Source organism: Ursus arctos, unplaced genomic scaffold, assembly GCF_023065955.2.
Source record: "Ursus arctos isolate Adak ecotype North America unplaced genomic scaffold, UrsArc2.0 scaffold_1, whole genome shotgun sequence".
Lineage (NCBI taxonomy): Eukaryota > Metazoa > Chordata > Mammalia > Carnivora > Ursidae > Ursus > Ursus arctos.
In genome coordinates this window covers 108,245,860-108,269,061 of record NW_026622763.1, presented here as the reverse complement: position 1 = coordinate 108,269,061, position 23,202 = coordinate 108,245,860, and the positions used below count along the sequence as shown (strand labels likewise).

Genomic DNA, 23,202 nt, shown 5'->3' with positions numbered 1-23,202 from the left:
ACCTCCTGGATCCTGGCAAGCTGATCCCAGTGTGATTTCAGGCAGTGACCACCATTCTGCATGGCTCCCTGGAACATTCCAGACCCTTCTCCTCTACTCATAGTGGTCTTTCTCCCAAAGGCCCTTGTCAACCGGTAGCCCTGTGCACAGATCCAGGTATTGCAAATGCCTAACGCATCTAAGCCTCCATTTGCAGTCACTGTTCTAGAATGTTCTAGGCTCCAAATAGAGTGAGTCTGGGAATGGAAGGTCTCAGAGGGAGCTCGGCTGTGGCTGTGGAGGTGGTGGCGCCACTGTAGTCCTGTTCACGGTGTCAGCGGAGGAGCCCTGGGGGCCGGTGGGCTGGGGGCAGCAGCCTCAGCCTGGGGGTGGGTGCCTATCTCTCCTGCCAGCCCCATCCAGGGACAGCTGCAGGGCCTGGAGCTGCCTTCTCCCCTGGAGGCCGCCACCGTTAGAGTTGCGACGGGTGTTCTGCTCGCAGCATTGCAGTGGTGGCCTCGTGTGCTGTCCTAGTCCCACAGGGATGAGGACGGTGTCTGAGGCACAGACGGGGAGACCAAGGCTCTGTGATGCGTGTCCTCACGTGTACTGCATGGGAAGAGCAGGGCGGACATGGGGACCCTTCAAGTCATCAGCAAACATTGGCTGAGCACGAGCCTTATGAGGCTGGACTCTGGGGCCCCAGGGGAGCGGGACGGAGGCTCTTACTGCCCTCTGGGGTGACGCTGCCGTGGGAGGCAGGGGACGGACGCACACATGAGCACCAGATGCAGCCGGACCGGTGGGGACAAGAGCTGTGCCTCGCAGCATCAGGAAGGGCGCCGTGACGGAGCGCAGGGGCCTGGGAGCCACAGCCGATGGCCAAGGAGCCTCCCTGGGCAGTCGGGAGAAGGTGAGGGGTGAGCGCTCCTGTGCGTGAGGAATGCCAGGGCGGGGCGTTGAGCTCACTGTTCCCTGAAAGCCCGCTGAGGTCCTGCTGCGGTGGGCCGTCTCCCAGACCCTGCAAGTGTGGGGCCGTGGCCTGCTGGTCGACCAGCTCGCCTGTGCACGCGCTCACACACAGCTGCACACACGCACACCCACGCATGCGCGCACACCCACGTTTCTGATTTCCATGGTTTCAATACTGTCCCCGTGGCCCGTTTAACAACAGGCTCACCAATTCCTCAGCATTTAGCGGCCGATGGTGCTGGACAGAGCCTGCACAGCGCGCACGGGCTTGTGCGCAAAGAACATGGCTTCCGTCAGTCCTCCTTCCCGCCTCCCTTCCCTATTCAAGCTGGGGCTCCCAGCAGCCACATCTTTGTCCCCGGCAGGCGCCTACGCCTTGTGCACCCTGTATTCTACTCTCTTCGGAGGGGCCCCAGCTCCCCCTGGCCTGGCGGGAGCACACACCAGGAGGACCCCTCCTCCCTCCTTAGTCCCACACAAGGAGAAACTCAAGACCCTGGCAAAGGAAGCCCTTTCTCTCGCAGAGCGGCTCCGTCCCAGTGCGTGGCAGGCTGATCGCGGGTGGCGGTGTGCCGGTCAGCCCTGGTGAGGGAGTGGAGGTGCTGGTGAGGAGCCAGGCCCAGGTGGACCCTGGCTTCCAGTCTGACTGTGTCTGGAGCTCGGATCCCATCTGTAATGACAGAGTATTTCTCAAGACCCCACAGGACCCCAAGGGGGTAACGGGGACAGGTGACAGGCAGGTCCTGAGTGCCAGAGCCCCTCTGCCTGATGGTCCTCCTGGCAGACTCTCCTTGTGGCCCACTCCTGCCCTTTGTCCCTCATGGTTGGCTGTCCCCTGCCCGCTCGGCGTTCCTTGAACATACCTGTGATCTGTTCCTGGGAGGGCCCCACCTCAGGGAGCCCGCAGTCCGTGAGAGATACATGGCAAACACCGCAGCACCAGGACACGGTCAGAGTGAGGTCAGCACCCAGGACCGGGCAAGGGTCATGCTGGACAAAGGGGAGCAGGCTGGATGTGGGCCTGTGCAGGGCGCAGGGAGGGGACCTGGCCCCTTGCCGCATGGGCCATTGGGGGCCCGGCCCAGGTTGGCTCGGGAGGTGCTGTGATTGTTGTTTCCATGGTGCCGGCATTATCTGCACTTGGGGTTCCAGTGGCTGCATCCCCGGGTCCCAGCAGGAGTTGAAAGCAGGACAGCTTGCTCTCCACGGCCTTGCTCCTGGAGGCAGCATGGATGTGAGCCGTGCTAGGCCCCAAGGACAGCACTGTGACGGTCAGTCACCAGCTCCTGCCTGCTGGCTTCCCAAACGTGCTGGGTGATCTCCCAGAACTCCTCAGACCTGGGGTCTTGGGACAAGTCAGCCCTGGGGACAGGCTGCAGGTGATGCCCGTGCTGGGAGCAGGGCACTCAGCCCAAGCAAATGGCCAAGGGGCCTGCCTGCAAAGACACTGGGCCTCAGGGTCCCCCATCAACACAGACTTTGTAGGTTCAAATGGTGGCCCAGCAGGCAGTGGGAGGGGTGGCCCGATGGGGGTGGGGGCCTCGGTCGCTCCTGCCTGGCCAGCAAGTGCATGTGGCCTGTGGCTCCGGGGCCTGGGAAACACCGGGGTCGGGGGCACTTGCAGGCCTGGTGCAAAGCAGCCTTGGGCCGGGGGCCTGCTGGGTACTCGGCCGGCACTGGCCGGTGGCTGATGGCATCACTACACGTTTGTGCCTTCATTCCTGGTTTGAAGAACTGACGTTCTGGGCGGGGTGCCTCCTGCCGCTTGCTGGGGTGGGGGCGGGGGCTGTGCAGAGGACAGGGCCAGACAGCCCGTGAGAGCAAGCCTGGAAGGCACCAGAGGGACACAGGCAGGGGGAACAAGCCCCGTGAGGGAATCCCACAGCGGGGACAGCCCGTGCTGCAGACCACCCTTGGATGGACCACACGGGAACGGCGGGCCCTCAGGAAGCAGAGCTCGACCGTGCCCGGATGCCAGCCTTCTGGGTGCGTCTAGGACGCAGGCATGCAGAGCAGATGTGTGAAGACCCAGAGGGGTGGGGTGGGGAGCAGGGCTGGACCGAGGGGTGGAGGTGGGCAGCGGGGTCTCCCAGTGACCCAGCGTCTGCAGGAAGGAACCATCAGGTGCCCTCAGGAGCATTTGTGGGCACCAGGGTCCAGCAGACAGAGGAAAGGGGCACACATGGCTTGTCTGCCTGGAATTGGAGCCCTGGTCGTATCCCACTAGGGGGCTGGCTTGTCTGGGGCCAGAGGCGTCTGAGCACCCCACCTCCCTGCCTCGGGTACTGTGTGGGGGGCATGCTGACCGCCTCTCCCCCAGCAGTGTTAACTGCCATTCCTGTCCCTCTCTGCAGCCATCGTTAACCCCAAACAGCCCAAGGAGACACCCAAAAGCTTCAGCTTCGACTACTCCTACTGGTCGCACACCTCGGTAAGCCCAGGGCTGGGATTTGGGGGGCGGGGGGCCGCAGCAGTGCAGATGCTCAACCAGTTCCGCGGCCTCTCTGAGCTGCCCGTGTCTCTGAACACGCTTGGGCCGGGGAGGGAGGGACAGGCGTGAGGCTCAGGAAGGGGACCAGCCGTGCCTGCTGGGTGGGTGGGGGGCACTTTCCCGAGTCGCCTTGTGTGTGAAAGGTCACCCTGAGCAGTGACATGCCTGCTGGGTGGGTGGGGGGCACTTTCCCGAGTCCCCTTGTGTGTGAAAGGTCACCCTGAGCAGTGACATGCATTGTTAGGGTAACGCCCTGAGGCCTGCCTAACGCTCTCCTCTGTTAGGAGAGCATCCAGACATACTAGCCTGATCCCTGGACTCCCTGGCCTCCCCCAGTCCTCCAGGCCCTGCCCTTCCAGCCCTGCCTGTCCTCAGGCTGCCAGCTGGGCCTTGATTTTGACCGTGGTCCTGCCTCTGAGCCTGGGCACAGGCAGTCCCCTCTGCTGAAACGCCCTTCTGCCCCACCCCGCCCTGCCCAGCCTGGCCAGCTCCTTCCAGTCCTTCCCTTGGGAAGCTGCACCCTGCCCAGCAGGCTTGGGTCCCCTCTGCCGGGAGTGTGCAGGGGGTGGAGGGGCAGGAGTCCTTCCGCACTGCACCCGCCCTGGCACCTGTGAGGCCTCCAGCTGCAGGACGGGTGCTCAGTGAACCAGCGGGCCGAGCCCTGGGTGCCCCAGCCCCCTACAGCTGTGTACCTCCTGTCTTCCAGCCCGAGGACATCAACTACGCCTCCCAGAAGCAAGTGTACCGGGACATCGGCGAGGAGATGCTGCAGCATGCCTTTGAGGGTTACAACGTGTGCATCTTTGCCTACGGGCAGACTGGGGCTGGCAAGTCCTACACCATGATGGGCAAGCAGGAGAAGGACCAGCAGGGCATCATCCCGCAGGCACGCGAGACGGGGGCAGGGTGCTGCGGGACCTTGGAAGGGCAAACCGAAGGACCCAGCCGGGAACCCCGGGAGAGTAGCCCCAGGGGGAAGGGAGCCAGGAAGGAAGGGAAACGGGGAGGGTGGAGGGCAGAGCGGGAAGGGGCGGCAGGGGGCAGACCTGCCTGAGGAGACTGGAGCCCCAGGCCCTGCCATGGGGAGCTGCGGGAGGGGCAGAGCCCATGACGTGCCGACCTTTCTCTGGGGGGCTGTGAGGGCTGGTGGTCTGGGCAGGGACGGATGCCCAGACAAGGGGTGGCCTTCGGTTAACTGAAGGCTGAGACACAGATGCCTTAGACACTGTTGGGACCCTGGCATCCAGCCCACCCAGCCCTGTGGGCAGACCTCTGGATCTGAGCTGGTCAGCGCTTGACCTAGTCAGGGCAGGGGAGAATGCCAGGTAGTCTGTAGCATGAGAGACACCCGCCCACCCCGTGCAGACGAGGATGGCACGCAGAACATAGGAAAGGATCAGATCTCATCCCTGAGGACTCCATGACTTAAGCAGAAGACAGCTGCTCTTTGGGTGCAGGCCTTCTCAGTGCCTTTGAGATGGAGTATTCAGGAACAAAAGGGGCCCGGAGAGCAGTGTCCAGCCTGGGCTCAGGCTTCCCACAGCACCCGGCGGGGAGGGCTCCAGGAACAGCCTGTTGTCCCCATCATCTGACGCTGTGTCCTTGGCCCTGCAGCTCTGTGAGGACCTGTTCTCCCGAATCAACGACACGACCAATGACAACATGTCTTACTCTGTGGAGGTAGGGCTCCCCGAATGTCTGTGACTCCAGCATAGGGAGGTTTCCAGGCATGGACGGCAATGCTTTTCTTATTTAAAGCAAGTCCCCACCACTGGTTGGCACCCTGAGCTTGTCACTCACTCGTGCATGTGGCAACCACGTCAGCATGCCCACTCAGGACAGGGAGACGTGCTGGGCACGGAGGAGCGAGGGATGGTCCTCTGCTTTGCGAGTTTCATTAAATAGTGCTCTGTGCCAGGTGCAAGGACAGGTGTCTCTGAGCTGCATAACGTGGCTCTGCCGTGGCCACGGTGGCCCCAGGCTGTCCCCATCGGACAGGCCCGCAGGATGGCTGGGGGCGGGGGAGGCCAGCAGAGGGGATGGGCTGACACCCAGCCCATGCACTCACACAGGAGCTGGGAGTCCTTTGCACGCCTCCCCCTACCCAGCAGGCAGCCCCCCGTACCCCTATCCCTCGAGTCCCTGATGACAACCCTGCACCCCCACCTTGGGGGGGGTCCCTGCTGGTGGCCCCCATGCCTCTGGTACCCCGTCTGGGCGTCTCTGATGGAGCGTCTGCCCTGCAGGTCAGCTACATGGAGATTTACTGTGAGCGTGTCCGTGACCTCCTGAACCCCAAGAACAAGGGCAACCTGCGTGTGAGAGAGCACCCGCTGCTGGGCCCGTACGTGGAGGACCTCTCCAAGCTGGCCGTCACCTCCTACAATGACATCCAGGACCTCATGGACTCAGGGAACAAGGCCAGGTGCGTGCCCGGTGGCGCGTCTGTCCTCCCTGTGCGGCTGCTGCAAGCCTCGGGGGAAGGCCTGGCCCCTGGGCCACCTGTTGGTCTGTGGTCTGTCCAAGACCTGTTGGTCTGTCCAAGCCCCCCATGGAGGGGTGGGCCCCGTGGGCCCGAGGCCATGGAGGGCACATGCCAGCCTGAGAGGGGCTTCCAGATCCCCCATCCCGTCCCCTACACAAGGGCAGCGCCTCTTGGGGGGTTGGTTTGTGCCCTGGCGGTCTGGTGTCGTCTGTGGTGGCTCCCGGGGGGCCCTCCCTATGGACAGTTGCCCTGACGGGCTCCGTGGTCAGGAGGACCAGCCTTGCCTTCTCCAAGGATGAGCAGCCCTCTGCACAGGGCACGGGGTAGGGGCTCTCGGGGAGGGGCCGACCACAAGGCGCTGCCGGGCACGGGCAGTCCATCTCCCTGGCTGCGCTGCCCTGGGGGTCTGCCCGGGTGGTCACGGCCACAGTCCCCCTCTCTGCCACCCAGGGGCTCTGTGGTGGCCCCGTGAGTGCGCTGTTCTGGTGAGGCCTCTCCCTGCTGGGGGCTAGACAGTGAGCTCAGCCCAGGGACGTGACCCGAGGTCTCTGCATGTCAGCAGCCCTGGGACCAGCCCCCCGTGTCCCCGCAGGCCCCAGACTGGGACAGAAGGTGGAAACCCCCTTTCCCTCCCGGGTGGGGCCCAAGAAGGTCCCCGGCCAGACAGTTGCGTGAGGGCTGTCTGGGCTCTGCTGAGCCCTTGTCACAGCACCTGTGTACCAGGCTGCAGCTGGTGGCCAGGCGGGTGTGGCCCTGCTCGTGCCGTGACAGGAGCACGGTCACCACGTGGCTGGGCAGGGCAGCCTGGGGAGCCCAGGGATGCTGATGCCCCATGACCTGGCCCGGCTGGCCAGCACCGTTAGCCACTCTCACACCCGGGTGTGATGTGCAACCACGTGTGGCTTCTGTTCCCCCAGAACCGTGGCGGCCACAAACATGAATGAAACCAGCAGCCGCTCCCACGCCGTCTTCAACATCATCTTCACCCAGAAGCGCCATGATGCAGAGACCAACATCACCACAGAGAAAGTGAGTGAGGCCTTGGCAGAGGGGGGCCATCCAGGCAGGGGCAGGGGTCGGTCCCATCAGGCAGGACGAGGAGGCCAGGGCGACCACCGGCCTGCAAGGCGTGTGCTGTGTCCTCGCCCTGGGCGCCGGGCACTCGCCACCCCCAGCCTGGCGTGGGCCTCCAGGAAGTTGGCCAGGCCTGCGAGGCCACTTCATCTCAGCGTTGGCACTGCCTGGGTGTAGAAGGGGCTGGGGGTGGAGGGGCCATGGACCTAGCGTCTGCCTCTGTCTGCCTCCTGACGGATAGTTGTGGGGGAGACGGGGCTGAGAGGGGTGTCCCCAGGGCTGCACCGCTGAGGGTGCTGCTGGCCCTCGGAGTCTGGGGGCCATGGATTGAACGAGTGCCCATCACAGAGATGACCGTGGGCCCGGGCCGACTGGCAGAAGCGGGGGCCCCGGCATCCGCAAGCACAAAGCAGAGGCTGTGCTGCCCGGGCTCCACCCCGCCCGCTGCCCCTGGCCCCGGATGCCTTTCCCACGCGCCTTGGCATTCTCAGTGGCTCCGGAGGGCACTGTCCCCTGGGGCCTTTATCCAGACACATAGTCTCTGTGCTCCCAGAAGGGGCGGCTGGGCAGGCTCAGGGCCTCTTCCTGTCTGTCGGTGGTTCTGTCCTTTGGTATTAGGTTTTCTCCGTGTCATCTCCCCTGACTCATGGTCCAGGCCTCCTCCTGGGGGGCGCCTCAGCCACCTCCTGGCAGGCAGTGCTCTCTCAGGCAGCGACCCAGGGACTGCAGAGTGTCTGGGGGAAGTTAGCCCCACTTCGTTCCCGCTCATGCCACAGTCCCTTCAGCCTGGTGCCGTTCTCCCAAAGAGTCACGATGGCCCAGTGGGGTCTGGGGGGCAGAGCGCGCAGAGCTGGAACACGGTGGACCCAGCTGTGGGCCACCTGCTGTGACCGTCCCCCCTGCCACGGGCTCTGGGCACCAAGAGGGTCTCCTGACTGTTAACGTCTGGGAAAGTTCTGTCTGCAGTGGCCATGGATCGGGAAGGCCTGGGTCTTTCTGGAACGCATGTGGCTGCACAGCCCAAGCCATGGTAGTGTCAGCCCCCACCCCCACCCCGCCCAGTCCCTGGGCTGGGTCGTGCAGCTGTGCCCTCGTGAGGCAGCTGAGCAGTGGCTGGGGCGCTGGAACTGGGCTCAGATCCCACCACAGATGATGAGCCCCTCTGTGGAAACAGGTGGGACACACCTGGAGAGCTCTGTGGGGATTCTGTGCAAACACACAAAGAGCGCCCCATGTGCTGAGAAGGGCACAGCGGAAGCATCGGGCATTTTAGGGGTGAGGGGCATGCAGCCTCTTGGGGCAGTGAGCTTTGAACCTCAGGCAAAGCGTCGGACGAGCTGTGAAGGGAGGGCAACTGCGGGGTTAGAGACCGTTGGGCCCGGGGAAGGGCTCGGCCGCGGCTCCTCGAGCGTGTGCTTTAGGCCATGCTCAGAGGAGGCAGGGCGCCCCCATAGGGGCCTGCCGCCTCGCCTGCATTTGACGCCTTTGCCGTTTCAGGTGAGCAAAATCAGCCTGGTGGACCTGGCCGGGAGCGAGCGGGCCGACTCCACAGGAGCCAAGGGCACGCGCCTCAAGGTAGGGGCCAACTGGCATGCCTGTGGACCGTGCACCTCGCTCAGCCGGCAGGCCGCATCTCTGAGCCCGGCTTGCTCCAGGAGGGGCTGGGCAGGAGGGGTCGGGACCACCCCCACCCAGGGCGAGCCCAGGCAGGGAGAGCAGGGGGCACGGGAGGAGGCGGGAGGAGGCCATAGCCAGAGCACTGCCCCCGGCACACTGGCTAGGGGTTAACAAGGACAGAGACCCTGGCAGGAAAGCCGGGCCTTTCACGGGTCCTCACAGTAACTTGGCCACCGGTGTATGGCTTTCGCGCCAGAATACAGGCTGCGAGGAAGACAGTCTCTGGTCAAAGCAGTCTTCGGTGTCAGGAAGGAGAGGTTTCATGTTCCAGCCCCCCTTTGGTCCCCGCCATTACCTAGTGGGTGGGAAGGGGCTCTGGAAATTTTACCAGCGGGGCACTGGGGCACATGTGAGATGTTACAAGGACTCCCAAGGAGCCTAGGAGAAGCTGGGCAAACTGTTCTCTGCTGGCCAGGGTGGGCCTCTGCCTGCCTTCTTGCCAGACACTCCCGTGCTCCAAGGAGCCCCAGGATTAACAGTCAGGGCTTGGTGACCTTAGCCGTGTGTCACATGGGGTGAGGCCCCAGGGGATCACACTGGAGCAAGAGGCTCCTGAGGCTTCCCGATGTCCTGATTGTCTTCTCCACACACAGGAGGGAGCCAACATCAATAAGTCCTTGACCACGCTGGGGAAGGTCATCTCTGCTCTGGCCGAAATGGTGAGCTAGCTTGGGGTTTCTAGAACTAGACTGATGGGATACATTTTGGAGGTGGCTCCCTGTCCTTCCTTCTGGGAGGATGCTGGGAGCCCGTCATACCTGTGCCAGATGCTATCTCTATCAAGGTGCCTGGGGTTCAAGGGAAAGCCCAGAGATGTGAAGGGAGTGTGTGTCACTAGGCTACAGATGGAGTAGCGATCCCTGTCACTCCCTGGAACCTCAATTTCCCCACCAGTATTGACCATTCACCGAGACACCCAGGCCTTTGCTCAGAGGATGGATTTTAGGAGGCCCCACCCTTCTCTTAAATTGTTTGGGATGAGGGAAGAGCTGCTGGGTGACAGCAGCCTGAGAGGTCACACTGTGGTTTGGCCTGTCAAGACCAGGGTGGCCAGCAATGGCTAGGTGGTGAGTGATGGACACCTGGCACGTGCTCAGGCCTCTCCTGTTCCTTTGTTCTCTGGAGCCCACTAGTCCTCCCCTCCCCACACACCCTGGGTCCCCACCCTCGCTCCAGGTCCTCAGATTCTGTCTTTTCTTTTCCAGGACTCTGGGCCCAATAAGGTAAGCTGCTTTCTTCAGTTCTAGGGGAAGGAGTCTTCAGCCATTGGATTGGGGAGCTAGAAGCAAGGAGTGCCTGTAGCCCCAGTTGTTCTGTGAGGGTCTTGGCAGTAAAATTATACTTTCGCTTGTGCACCTAGCAGACAAACACATTGAGCCCATCTCTGAGCTGGGCCCTGTGTTAGAACAACAGCCCTTCCGGGGCCATAGCACAGTGGGGGACATAGATAGTAGACATGGAAACAGAATTATGAATTGGTATAAAGCTCATAAGGGAGAATTAAGGCTGTGAGCATGACGCATACATGAGATAGCCTTTAGTCAGTATGGCCACGGAAGCTTTATAGGACAGGTAGCTTTAGGGCTGAGACCTGAGGAGTGAGGAGAAGCCAGCCAGACAGAGGGGTGTGCACCTGTGCCATGTAGTTGGAAAGCCCAATGTGAGGTGCTAAAGTGGAAAAATGTTGATTTATATGAGGAGTTGCGTGGGAAGAAATGTGAGGAACTATGTGGGGAAGCATAAGGAACTATGTAAGGAAATGAGAAGAACTGTGTGATGAACTATGTGAGGAACTGTGTGAGGAAATGTGTTAGGAACTGTGAAGTAACATGGGAGGAACTAAGCGAGGATCTGAGAGGAACTAACTGTAGGAACAGTGTGCATATTTGTGAGGAACTATGTGAATGATTTTGTGAGGAACTATATGGGAAGTGTGTGTGGAATTTTGAACAGTGTGAGGGATTATAAAGTATTGTGTAAAAAACTGTGAAAACTGAGGAACTGTGAGAGGAAGTATCTAAAATGGTATAGGGCAAGTGTGGGAATTCTTTGAGGAATTGTAGGGAATTGTGTAGGCAACTGAAATACTGTACATAGGACTGTGTAAGGAACTACATGAGGAAGTGTGAGAAATGGGTAAAATGCAGAAGGAACTGTAATGGAGTATATCGTGGACTATAGAAAATTGAACTCGTGTATGGCATTCTGTGAAGAACTGTAACTGTGACAAAATGCGTGTGAAACTGTATGAAGAATTATGAGTGAATGTGTGGACTGTGTGAGGTGAGGTGCTGTGGAGAATGGTATGGGGAGCTAAATGGGTAACTGTGTGAGGAAACCAAGGAACTATGTGGGAGCTGTGAGGAACCACGTGAAGACCATGTGAGAAACTCTGAGGAAATGTGAGAGGAAGTGTAGGAAATGGTGTGAGAATTGTGTGTGGGAATTGTGAGGAACTGTGGAACTGTGTGGTGAACTAGTCAGGAACTGTGTGAAGAATTGTGAGGAACTGTGATGGTGTAGGGAATAGTTGGAATGGTGTGGGAAAACATGTGGGAATTGTGTGTAAGGGGAACCTTGAGGAACTGTGTGTAGACCTGTGAGCAACAGTGAGTGACTATGTGAGGAGCTGTGTGGGGAACTGCTTAGCGCAAGTGTGAGGTACTAGTATGGGGAATCATGCAAGAAGTCTGGAATTGTGTTCCATTGTGAGGAACTGTGTGGAATCTGTGAGGAACACACTGAAATGGAAGAGGTAGTATGTGAAACGGTGTGGGGAATTGTGTCTGTGAACTTGGAGGAGTTCTTTGTGGGACTGTGTGAAAAACTGGTGACTTATGAGAAGAATTGTGTGAGGAATTGTGAGGGATTATGTGGCGAAATGTGTGAGAGAGAACTGTGAGGAATTGTATGAGGAATTCTGTGAGGAACCTGTGGGGACTGTGAGTAACTATGAGAGAAACTGTGTGACAAACTGAGGGACTGGGAGGAACTGTGTGAAGAAATGTGTCAAGAACTGTGAGAAAATGAGAGGAACTCTTTGAGGACCTGTAAAGGAACTGTGTGGGAACAGTATGAGGCAACTTTCTGTGGAAGTATGTGAGGAAGTGTGTAGGGAACTATGTAAGAGATTGTGCGGAACTGCGAGAGGAAGAGTGTGGAACTGTATGAATTAACTGTGGTGAACTGTATGTGACCGTGAGGAACTGGGTGGGAAACTATGTAGAAAGTATGTGGGGAACTGTTTGAGGAACTACGAGAAACAGTTTGAGGAAATACATGAGGAACTGCATGATTCTGAGGGTTTCCATGCGGAATTGTGAGGAACTGTGGAAGGAACTATGTGAGGAATTGTGAGAGGAACTGTGTGTAAGTAAAGAATCGTGAGGCACTTTGCAGAACTGTATGAAGTATGTGAAATTGTGTGGGCGGACTGTGTGGGAATTGTGTGAGTGACTTTTGAGGAAATTTTTGGAGAACTGTGAGGAACTCTGGAGTGATGGGGGAACTTTGTGGGGAAGTGTGAGGAACTAGGTAGAACTGTGTGAGGGAACTGTGAGGAAGTGAGAGAAACTGTGACAAACTATGTGTAGAACTGTGTGGGGAGCTGTGTGGAAAATTGTGAAGAAATGTATGTGAGAAACTGTGGAACTGTGAGAGGAAGCATGTGAAATGGTGTGGGCAAGTATGGGGGCTGTGAGGGAACTGTATGGAAACCTATGTGAGGGACAGTGCACAATCCCTCACACAAGTTTCTTACAGAGTTCCCCACACAGTCTCAGTGCAGTTCTTCACACTGTTCCTGGCACAGTTATACACACACGCTTCCTACCTACAGTGGGAAAAGGAATGTGAGGAACTGTGAGAAACTTTAGGGGAAATGCATGCAGAACTGTGTAACAGACTATGTCAGAGATTTGTGTGGAGAAGTGTAAGAAACTTTGAGGGATTGTGTGTAAAAGTGTATGGAAAATTGTGTAGGATCCATGTGACAAGTGTGTGTGTGAAACTGTACGTGGCACTGTGTGGTCTGTTGGGAACTGTGTGGAATGGTGTGAACTATGAGAAACTGTGTGGAACTGGGTGAGAAACTGAATTGTGAGGAACTGTATATGGACTTTGTGGAACTGTGAGAGGAAGAAATTTTATGGGGAGCTGTGTGAGGAACTATGAGAGGATCTGAGATGAAAACTATGGGAGGCACCAGGTGAATTCTGTGGAGAGCTGTGAGGAATTGTGAGGAACTGTAAGGAAATAGATGTAGACTGTATGAAAAATTGTGAGGAACTCTGTGTGCCCTGTGTAAGGAAACATGTGGAACGGTGGGGGGGGGGGGATCTAAGTGAGTAACTATGTGAGGAAACTGAGGAACTGTGAAGAATTGTGTGAGGAACCCTTTGAGGAACTGTGTGGGAAGTATTCATGGAACTGTGTTAGGGGTGGTGTGAAAGATTATGTCAGGAACTGAGAGGAATTGTGTGAGGATCTGAAAGGAACTATATGAGGAACTGTGTAAAGAACTGTGAAAAGAGCTATTTGAGAAACTGTATGTGGAACTGTATATAGAGTTGTGCAGTACTGTGTGTGGAATTGGAAGAATTGTGAGGAACTGTGTGAGGAGTTGTATAAAGTCTGTGAGGAAATGTGGGGGATGTATGAGAAACTAGATGAGAAACTGAGGAACAGTTGGGAACTGTGCGAAGTGTGAGAAATTATGTGGAACTGTGAGAGGAAGAATACAAAATGGTGTGGGGACTGTGTGAAAGTGCTGAGGATGGTTTCAGGAATTGTGAGGGACTGTGTAGAATTATGGGTGGAAGTGTGAGGAGCTGCATTGGGACCATGTAGGGAACTCTTTAAAAAACAGAATTGTGTGAGGGATTGTGGGGGGAACTATGTTAGGAGCTGTGAGACGCTCTTTAGGGAAATGCGTGAAGAACTGTGAAGGGCTGTGTCAGGGACTGTAAGAAATTGAGTGGAACTATGTGAGGAACTCGAGATCTGTGTGAGGATCTGAGCATAACTATGTAAAGAACTATATGAGGAACTGTGAGAGAGGAACTGTGTCATGAATTGTGAAATCTATTGTGTGACAAATTGTGCAGAATTGTGTGAGGGACCTGGAACTGTGCAGGGTGCTGTGGGGAACCGCATGAGGGAGTAAGGGACTGTGAGGGAATATGTGAGGCACTATGGGAACTGTGCGAAGTGCTGTGGGAGTGGTTGCAACAGAAACTTTTTCAGGAATTGAGTGAGAAATTTTTTGAGGATCAGGGCCTGGAGGGGGGAGCATGGAGGCATGTAGATGATGAGGCCAGCGAAGGGCAAGCGCCTGATTCGAGGTTTTTAGTCTGTTGTCAGGAACTCGCTGATTGTGGTTCAGTGGGGAGCAGTGGATGGGTGTTCAGCAGGGCACACAGTCTGGTTCAATCTGGCACGTGTTGCTCAGGCTGCTGCATGAAGAATAGATGGGAGCGGCATGGCCTGGTGTGGCAGTCAGGAGAATGCCAGTCAGTGTTGCAAAAATCCGGGTGTGAGATGATGGAGGCCGGGAAGGCAGAGGAGAAGGGCGAGCAGCGGGTAGCTCTGGGAGGTGCAGGAGGACGACTGAACAGCGGCTGCTAGTGGATGGAACGAGCAGTGGTGACAGAGCGACGGAACTGGTCCTTGCTGAAGGGACTGCATGGTGGAAGGGCAGTGACTGTGGAAATGAGGACTGTGACAAATGTGGCAGAGGATTCAGCCTCCGGAATTAAGTAATCCAAAAGCAAAGTTAGAAATATAGTTTTTATCCACCAAGTCTCAACGGAGAAAAAAGGCCGTCAGTACTGAGGAGCTGCTGGGAGATGGACACTCAAGGCCCGCCTACAGCGAAGCCGGCACAGCATTCGGAAAGCCGTTCTGACCTCGTGTCTCAAGAGCTTTCACAAGTTATGTTCTCTGAGAGCTCGTGGAGCTCCTCGTGGAACTCATCCTGAAGAACGATGGTAGATGAGCTTGTGCCCAGAGAAATGGCCCAGCCCTTGGGGTAGCGCCTGTGTGCGTCTCCCTGGGTGGGGAGTCTGGGGGGAAGGGGCCACGTCTGCTGGCCACTGCAGGTGCTCAACAGTACTTTGACGCAGCTGCATACATGAACTAGGAGACACTGGAAAGTAACTGAATATCCATGCTCAGTGGACTCCAGTCAGTCCCTAAGCCGTGTCTGTAAGAAGCAAGGATTCCTAGCAGCCAGTGGAGGACGCCTCATCCTGAGGGGAGGGGTGGGGGAGCAGGTTCTAAGGAAGGGGCTTGTGCCTGGACTGCAGGGGAGGGAAGGTGAGCTCCATGTGGAGAGAGAGAGGTGAGCGGATGGCCACCGGCAGGGCCCGGAGTGCCGCATAAAGTGGTGGGGCCTTTTCTCTTTAGTCAGCTGAACTGACAGTACTGCTTGAGGAGGGGGCGATGGGCCGAGATTGGTCCTTCTGACAGAGTGAGGGAGGACATCGGCTCTGCCTGGCTGTGTGGCCCAGATGCGCAAGGGGATGGACTAGGGAGGAACCTGAGGGGAAGTGACAGCGAGTGCGGCAAGCTTGAGTGCGGGCGCCTGGGGGTAGCACTGGGGGTCAGGTGGGGAGAGGCCTTGAGAACTGGCCAGGCCCTGCCCTCCACAGCAGCCTTTGGCTTTGGGGACCCACCGTCCAGACCCTGTGCTTTTGCCTCCTCCATCTCCCTTCCCCTCCAGTGGGCTCAGGGTTGACCTTGAATGTTCTTCCCCCATAGAACAAGAAAAAGAAGAAGACAGATTTTATTCCATACAGAGATTCTGTGCTGACCTGGCTCCTCCGGGAAAATCTGGGTGAGGACTCTCGGGTTCACCTATCCCTAGGGTTCTGACTTCCACCTTGAGCCATTGTCCTGCCTTCCCTCCTAGGGAGGGGTGTCCGACCACCAGGAGGCGTCTCACCCTTTCTGGGCCAAGGCTGAGGCAAACCTGGGGGATCCTTCTGGAGGGCCCGGGCTGGTGGCCAGTGAGGAGCTAAGGAGAGCAAGTGCGGGGAAGCAGGATGGCCCACAGACAGGGCCACAGAATACACACGCTTATGTCAGGGCTCCTGCTTCAAGCCTGTGACACCCAGACTAAGTACCCACCCCTTGCTGGGACTCCATGATTCCAGGGAGCCCTGCTTGCTTGCTGGGTTTTGGTAGGTGCCATCTGTCACCCCTTCTCCCCGAGTTCTGAGCCCCTAAGAGACATAGGGAGATGGAGACCGAAGTGTCCCAATACTGATCTCTTTCCTCCCAAAAATAACCTCGGGGGTCCTCCCTGGCTATGTTCACAGTTTGGGAGGCTAACGCCCAGGAAGGTAAACTGAGTCTTGGGCTGACCTGGTGAACATAGGCAGCTGGGACCTCCAGCCTTCCTCAGCTTCGTGACTACGGTGTAGAAGCCCCTGCTGGCCAACCTGGCACCCCAGAACCAACCTGGCTGATCCCCCGCTTGGGCTAGGGACGGGTGCCACATCAGGCCTCCCGGGTGCTCCCAGGGGCTGGGTGGGCCCCCCGAGAGTGCAGGTAGTGTCCTAGGAATGTGCTCCTTCCCTGCGATGTGGATTGGAAAGAGGCCTCTGCCACAGGGCCACGCCCAGGCCCAGCTCCTGGGTAGGGGCAGGGGGAGCCCCCTGTGCAGCCCAACCTGGAACCTGGTGTGGCATCGCTCCCCAAGCCCTTCACACTGCACAGTTCGTGTGGGGGCCGCACCCTGGGAACATGGGTTCCCTGAGGGCTGCCCGGGCTGCTGACCTGCCCACGCTGACTGCCCAGTGCTCACTCCATTCGGAGCCTTCGAGTGAGCCGTCAGCCCTGGAGCTGAAGCCGAACTGTCCATTTCCTCATGCAGTGCGCTACCTGATACCAGGTCCGCCCTGCCCTGGGCCAGGCCTCGGACAGGAAATATTAAGAAAAAGATCCCAAATAAGAAAGATAAAAATGAAAGAAATGATTGCATCTTGAATTGAAATGAATGTTGAATTTCTTAAGAGATTATCCTGACCTTGCAGTGAATGCTGTAAAACCCGCCGCAGCTCCCCTTCTTCATTATGGGGAGGGAAGCCTGGCTCTCGTAAAATAGCCCCAAATGTGAGGAAAGTACGCTAGAGAAGAAAAACAACCGAGGGGCCCACTGCAGTGGTGAAGGCCAGACCCCCTGTTCACACAGTGGCCTGTGACTCAGTTTACCTGTCTGGGCCTCGGCCTCCTCCCCAGCTGCAAAGGGTAGGAGGGGACAGGGGAGAGGAGCCCCCCCCACGACCCGGCCTTCTTCCCACAGGCGGGAACTCGAGGACAGCGATGGTGGCGGCCCTGAGCCCCGCAGACATCAACTACGACGAGACTCTGAGCACCCTGAGGTGTGTTCTCGAGCGAGGCGGGCCCCGCCCCCGGCCTGGCTCTGGGATGGTGTGGATGCCTCTCTGCCTGAGTCAGGAGCACTGCTTTGGGGGAGGTCATCTCGTCTGGGGCTCCTAGAGACTTCAAGTGGCTGTCGGGGGCACCTGGGTCTGCACGGGCCTGTTCCATTCCCACCGCCCATGGGACTCCAAGCGCCCCGGACCCCTGTGGTACCAAATCAGGTCTTTAAGGAGCAAAGGGGCACGGGTGTGTTCCAAGGGTCCCTCTGGCTGGCTACAGGGCGGGCAGCCTGGGTGGGGAGCCTGGGTGCCGGCCCTGAAGGAGGCTGCTGGGCTGACTGGGTCACACGCCAGCTATGATAAAAGGAGAAATGGGTGTGGGTCCCTATGTAGGTACGTGTGCACACACCTGTGACACTTAGGAGTGCAGGCTAAACACACACGCACGTGGGCATCCTCACATTCCCCCAGCGGTCAGACCTGCTCCCTCCACCCCGGGGACCACGGGTCCAGGTGCGAAGGCCCCACCACAGGGAGAGGTACCACTGCATCCCTACTCCTCCCCGGGGACTCGGTTCCCCCAGATGGGGGGGCAGGGCTAGGTGACCCCCCTTGTAGGTTTCTGGTCAATGGCCCAACTGACTCCAAGTGGGGTGACCCCTGCTCTGGGTCACAGCCCTGGGTCCCAGCTGCTGAGGCCCTCCCCAGCAGGGCTCTGCCCTGGGCAGGGCTCGGGGCCCCTTTGGGCCTGCTGGCCACGGGCACAGCCCACAGCTCCCTTGGCTGTCCAGGTATGCCGACCGCGCCAAACAGATCCGCTGTAACGCCGTCATCAACGAGGACCCGAACAACAAGTTGATCCGTGAGCTGAAGGATGAGGTGACCCGGCTGCGGGACCTGCTGTACGCCCAGGGTCTCGGGGACATCACCGACAGTGAGTGTCTATGCCCGCCTGTCCTGGGCAGGGCGGCCGGGCCGGTGTGGCCTCCCTCCTTGGGACAGCCACCCGCTGGCCGGCTGGGGCCCGGCTGGGGCCGGTCAGGCTGCCCTCACGGTCCTGACCAGAGCCTAGCCCTGCTCTGAGTCCCTGGGCAAGCCACCTTGGGGGGAGGCTGGGGGTTCTGGCCTCGGCCGGGGTGGACTGCATGGTTTGGGTCTGGCACCGGCCCAAGCAGGCCGCAGACAGTTTCCCTGGAAGCCACATCGGCGTGCTGTGGGTGCTGGGGTTGCAGCGGTCCCCGAGTGTCCGCCGAAGACCCCCGCCACCCAGCCTGGTGCCTGGCCTGTGATGCATGGGCCTCAGACCCTCTGGAGACAAACCTGTTCTTCTGTTTCTCTGTCTCTCCTCCCTCCCCCTCACCTCCCCTCCCCTTAGCCAACACTGTGCCCGGAGGACCCAAATGTGTGTATCCCCCTTGCTGCTCTCTGCTTCCCTGCTTCTGCCCCTGCTCCGCGGGGCGTAGGGCAGCACGGCGGGGAGGCGCCGGCCCAGCCCTCCTCTGCCCTCCCCCATTCCAGGGCTGACAGGCACCCTCTTCCTAGATGCAGGTCACACTACCTGCTTGCCAATGCTCCTGGCTCAGCCCATGTCTCTGTGGGAAACTGAGGCCACAGGGAGGCCTGTGCAACTGGAAGTGACTGAGCTTGGCCTGTCTGAGCGCCCTGTACTCCCAGAGGCCTGGGAAGCTCAGAATGGTAGCTAGCACCAGAGGGCGGGGAGAGCCGGAGAGCCTGAGGAGGGCCGGGTCTGCCCCCTGGCTCCCAGCGCCGGCCTCCCCAGGCCCCCCACACCCTGAAGCCCCTTCCCCTGGAAATGCCGAGTGAGAATGCTGCCAGAGCCTCCCAGCCTGTCTCCTGGCCTTGGGCCTGCTCCCTGCGGCATGGGCCTGTGGTTTGGTGCCTCCCTGACCCAGGGGCCACAGGGCACCCTCATTCTCCCAGCACCCCGTGCTGTCCTATGTTTGCCGCTGCTCTGCTGCGTGTCTGCTTCTGCCAGGAGGGGTCTGGGCACCTCCCCCACCAGGGGGTGTCCTAGCCCCAAGTCCCAGGCCTTAGGGGGCATGGAGCCCTGGGGTGGCCCAGAGCAGGCTCTTCGGGGTGGAGTGGGGGCTCTTCTTGGGGATCCCACAGTTCACCTCTCCTCCAAGGTGGTCTCGGGGCCGATTCCTGTGCTCAGTGGGGCTGGACAGTGAGCACAGCACAGTGCCCGCAGCTTGGGGACACATGGCGGGCCAGGCGGGTGATGGGTACCGGGTTGGTGGGGTCACCCATGGCAGAGAGGATGAGGCCAGGTGTCAGGGCCCTGAGTACAGGGAGGCCACAGGACGGTGACAGCACAGGCAAGGAGACAGGGTGGGGGTGCGGAGGCTGCCGGGTGGCCTGGGAGCGGGTGCAGGGAAAGCAGAAGGCCGCAGGCCCAGGCAGGGTGGGGAAGGTAGAGAGGAGCTCGAGGGGGTGCCCTGCTGCTGCCGGGGTGCTGGGAGGGCCGGGTCCCCTGGCGGGGAGGTGGCAGACAGCCCTGCATGTGCTTGTTGGCGCTGGGCCCCAGGCTGCACCTGCTGGGGGTTTCTGTTTCCTGCCTCTCTCCATCCACCTGTTGCTTTTTCCCAACTTGGTCTTTCTTTTCTCTCCCTCCCGTCTGTCTGCCCGCCCTCTCCTTCCCTTCCTCCCGTAGACGTGTCCGACCTTGAGAACAATAACCGTAACCGTGGCGGGGTAGAGTTGAGTCCAGCCCCTGACAATCTCTCCACAGTGACCAACGCCCTGGTGGGCATGAGCCCCTCGTCCTCGCTCTCAGCCCTGTCCAGCCGCGCCGCCTCCGTGTCCAGCCTGCACGAGCGCATCTTGTTTGCCCCAGGCAGCGAGGAGGCCATCGAGAGGCTGAAGGTGAGGGCGCGGCTGGCAGGAGACAGCACCCCCCAGGGGCCTGGGCACTGGGGGCGGGGCCTGAGAGCTCTCCTCCTGGAAGGGGTGCGCTGACAGCAGGGAGTGGGCTTGCTCGGGGGCGGAGCGAGCAGTGTGGATGGGTGCAGAGCCAGTCTGGGCCCCGCCTGCACGTACCCCCTCCATTGCCCAACACCGAGGGGTCCCCACTTACTGAGCAGGGCAGGCAGGGGTCCGGGGGGTTCTGTGCTCACACCTGTGACCCTGCGGTGGGCCAGCTGGGTTTTAGTTTATGGGCTCGGCGTTCCTTTAGCGGATGACTGTGGGGTGCTGGGCTGTGCGGGGATGGGGGTGACTTGGCAGACAACCGCGCAGAGCCTGGACAGAGGCTGGGGTGGGGCACCCGGTGGGTGGGTGACCCTGGGGCATAGGGCCCATTGGGGTGAGGCACCGGGAAGGGAGCCAGGAGCTGGTGCTGATGTTGGAAGTGCTTGCCGTCTGTGTCCCGGCAGCAGCTGAGGGACATCTGTGCCTAGAACCAGTCTCAGTGTCCCTTGTGTCTCTCAGTGTCCCCAGTATCTCTTAGTACCCCCGCATGTCTAGTGTCCCTGAGTATCTTGCAGTGTCCTTGGGTGTTACTCAGTATCCCCGCATGTCTCTCAGTGTCCCGTGTGTCTGTGTCCCATGTGTCTCTAGGTGTCCCACACATCTCTCAGTGTCCCTGTATGTCTCTCAGTGTCCCGTGTGTCTGTATCCCCATGTGTCTCTGTGTCCCCACATGTCTCTCAGTGTCTCGTGTCTCTCAGTGTCCCGTGTGTCTCTCAGTGTCCCGTGTGTCTCTCAGTGTCACTCATGTCTCTCAGTGTCCCGTGTGTCTGTATCCCCATGTGTCTCTGTGTCCCCACATGTCTCTCAGTGTCTCGTGTCTCTCAGTGTCCCGTGTGTCTCTCAGTGTCTCGTGTCTCTCAGTGTCCCGTCTGTCTCTGTGTCCCCACATGTCTCTCAATGTCCCGTGTGTCTCTCAGTGTCTCGTGTCTCTCAGTGTCCCGTGTGTCTCTCAGTGTCCCGTGTGTCTCTCAGTGTCCCGTGTGTCTCTCAGTGTCTCGTGTCTCTCAGTGTCCCGTGTGTCTCTCAGTGTCCTCATACGTATGTGTTTCTCTTCCTCCAGGTTTATTTTGCCTTTTCCTTTACTATCTGGCTGTGTCCACAGGAGAGACTTGTGTTTGCGGACACGTTAACCCCTCAGCCCTTCACTTTGACCTTTCAGGCATCGTGCTGTCTAGACAGACTTGGGAGTTGGGGCCCTGGTGCCAGGCAGACCTGGCTGCTTGTCTGCCCTTTGCCTGGCAGCCTGGCCTGCCTACTGCTGCCCCAAGCCCCCAGTCTCACTCTGCTCTGTCCCACTGCCCAGGAGACAGAGAAGATCATTGCTGAGCTCAACGAGACATGGGAAGAGAAGCTGCGGCGGACGGAAGCCATCCGGATGGAAAGGTGGGTGGTGGGGAAACTGAGGAAACTCCAGCCCTGGGCTCCTGCTCCTGGGGGTGGCCGTGCCCTAGTGCAGGAAAGGCTCATCTCCTCTCACCAGGGACTCCCCACCGCTGTCACTGATGACCCCATTGACCTGATCCCTGATCAGGTGACAGGTCTCTCCAGGCGGATGCCTTAACTCAACTGACCAGGTGGGGCACCAGCTGGGCGCTGCCCTTGGGCCATGTGGCCAGAGCCGCACCAGCTCCTGCTTGGCCGGTGGGTCGGTTGGGGGTGAGGCAGGTCCTATGGCCTTGAGGCTCAAGCTGACCCGGACACTGTCCCTCCAGGGAAGCCTTGCTGGCCGAGATGGGCGTGGCCATGAGGGAAGACGGTGGCACACTGGGGGTGTTTTCTCCCAAAAAGGTAGGTGCTCGTTCTAGTTCTGGGGTGTGGTCCTGACTCGGACTGGCCTGGGTGGCCCACAGCCCTTTGTGGGGTGTCAGCTCCTCTGGGAGCCCAGAGGGTACTCCTGGGCTGAGAAGGGGCGGGTCCAGGCCCCAGGGGCCATGCTCACCCACAGCCAGACCTTCCTGTGTGGGAGACTTGGCCTGGCCTCCCCACAGCGGGATGTCCCCATGGCCTTAAGACATCCAGATGGGTCGCTCTGCCTGAGGAATGGCCCGGGATCCTCGAGGTGGAGACAAGACTGGGGGACGCAGACCACCAGAGCCCGTGCTGGCTGTGGGCAGGGTCTGGCTGGATGTGAAGCTGGAAGGCACTGGCCTCTTGGAGCTTAGTGAAGTGGGGCCTGGCTGTCCCAGCTGGGACTCCTCTTCTCCCACCCCAGCCTGGCTCGCTCTCCAGACCCAGCCCTGTCAGCTGAAGGTCTCCAGCGGAGCAGAGCACCACCCCCTTCGGGAGATCAGATGGGGTATAGTGTGAGCATTTGGGGAAAAGTCTCTCTGATGATTCTAGGACCCAGGACCCCCCTTCACCCTAAAGAGTGCCAGACCCTTAGACCTCTTAGGAGCCAAGCTCCAAGCTGGGAAGCCTCCAAGGAGGGGGTGACAGTCTGCTCTGACCGCAGCTCGGGGTCTCCAGGCCCCCCCCCCCCCGACACCTGGTCAGCGAGGACGCGCCCGCCCACCCTGCCAGGGCAGCTTCGCTGTGGCTGCCTTTTCACACTGGTGTCGTTTGGGACAAAGGGTTTTTGCGTTGCCGGCACCTGAAGCCAGAGGCACGTGGCACGCCCGCCGTGCCGCTGGGGACCCCATGGGAAGGGAAGCGCGCAGGCCGGGGCAATGCATTCGTCAGCCCGGTGGCCACTCCCTGGGGACAGGGCCAGGCTCCTTGGGCTTCTTCTGCCCCTGGGCCCTGCAGGCCAGGGGAGCAGCATGGGCTAAGGCCCAGAGGCAGGAGGGAGGGAGGGGTGCTTGGGACGACGAGCGGGCAGGCTCTGCACTTGGGGCAGGTGGTTCACTGCCTCATATCCCTTCTGGACAGGCCTTTAGTTTTCACTTGGAGTGGATCATTCTTGGGCTCTCCCCCCGCCCCTTCCTGGAGGGGTGGGGCGCACCCCAGGGCTAGTGCACAGAGCTGTGGGTGCAGGTAGCTGTGGGACACTTGGCACCCTGGAGGCCTGTGGTTGGTGGCAGAGGGAATACTATGGCCCCGGTCTGGGCACTGCCCTGGGGGCCTCTGAGGATAAGTCTTCCTGAGACTCTGGCGAGCACAGCTCTCCTTGCTTAGGGGAAGGGGTGGCTGGGGATGGTTGTCCCCAGTGT

At 59.5% G+C, this 23,202-nt stretch overlaps 1 protein-coding gene across 6 annotated transcripts in view; it reads left to right on the top strand.

Moving 5' to 3' along the window:
- Window positions 1–23,202, top strand: part of KIF1A (kinesin family member 1A) — a 95,291-nt gene that overhangs the window by 27,482 nt on the left and 44,607 nt on the right. For 2 of the 6 annotated variants that reach the window (XM_044381640.3, XM_044381638.3), the window contains exons 3-17: window positions 3,306–3,382; window positions 4,149–4,328; window positions 5,057–5,122; window positions 5,689–5,867; window positions 6,845–6,956; window positions 8,499–8,576; window positions 9,272–9,337; window positions 9,884–9,901; window positions 15,438–15,513; window positions 16,984–17,062; window positions 17,854–17,996; window positions 18,438–18,464; window positions 19,815–19,948; window positions 21,357–21,436; window positions 21,766–21,841. In XM_044381640.3, coding sequence (XP_044237575.1) covers window positions 3,306–3,382; window positions 4,149–4,328; window positions 5,057–5,122; window positions 5,689–5,867; window positions 6,845–6,956; window positions 8,499–8,576; window positions 9,272–9,337; window positions 9,884–9,901; window positions 15,438–15,513; window positions 16,984–17,062; window positions 17,854–17,996; window positions 18,438–18,464; window positions 19,815–19,948; window positions 21,357–21,436; window positions 21,766–21,841 — 1,391 coding nt within the window. Of the gene's footprint in view, window positions 1–3,305; window positions 3,383–4,148; window positions 4,329–5,056; window positions 5,123–5,688; window positions 5,868–6,844; window positions 6,957–8,498; window positions 8,577–9,271; window positions 9,338–9,883; window positions 9,902–15,437; window positions 15,514–16,983; window positions 17,063–17,853; window positions 17,997–18,437; window positions 18,465–19,736; window positions 19,949–21,356; window positions 21,437–21,765; window positions 21,842–23,202 lie in introns of all 6 variants that reach the window. The other 4 variants (XM_044381635.3, XM_044381633.3, XM_026491089.4 and 1 more) reach the window with 2 other exon arrangements.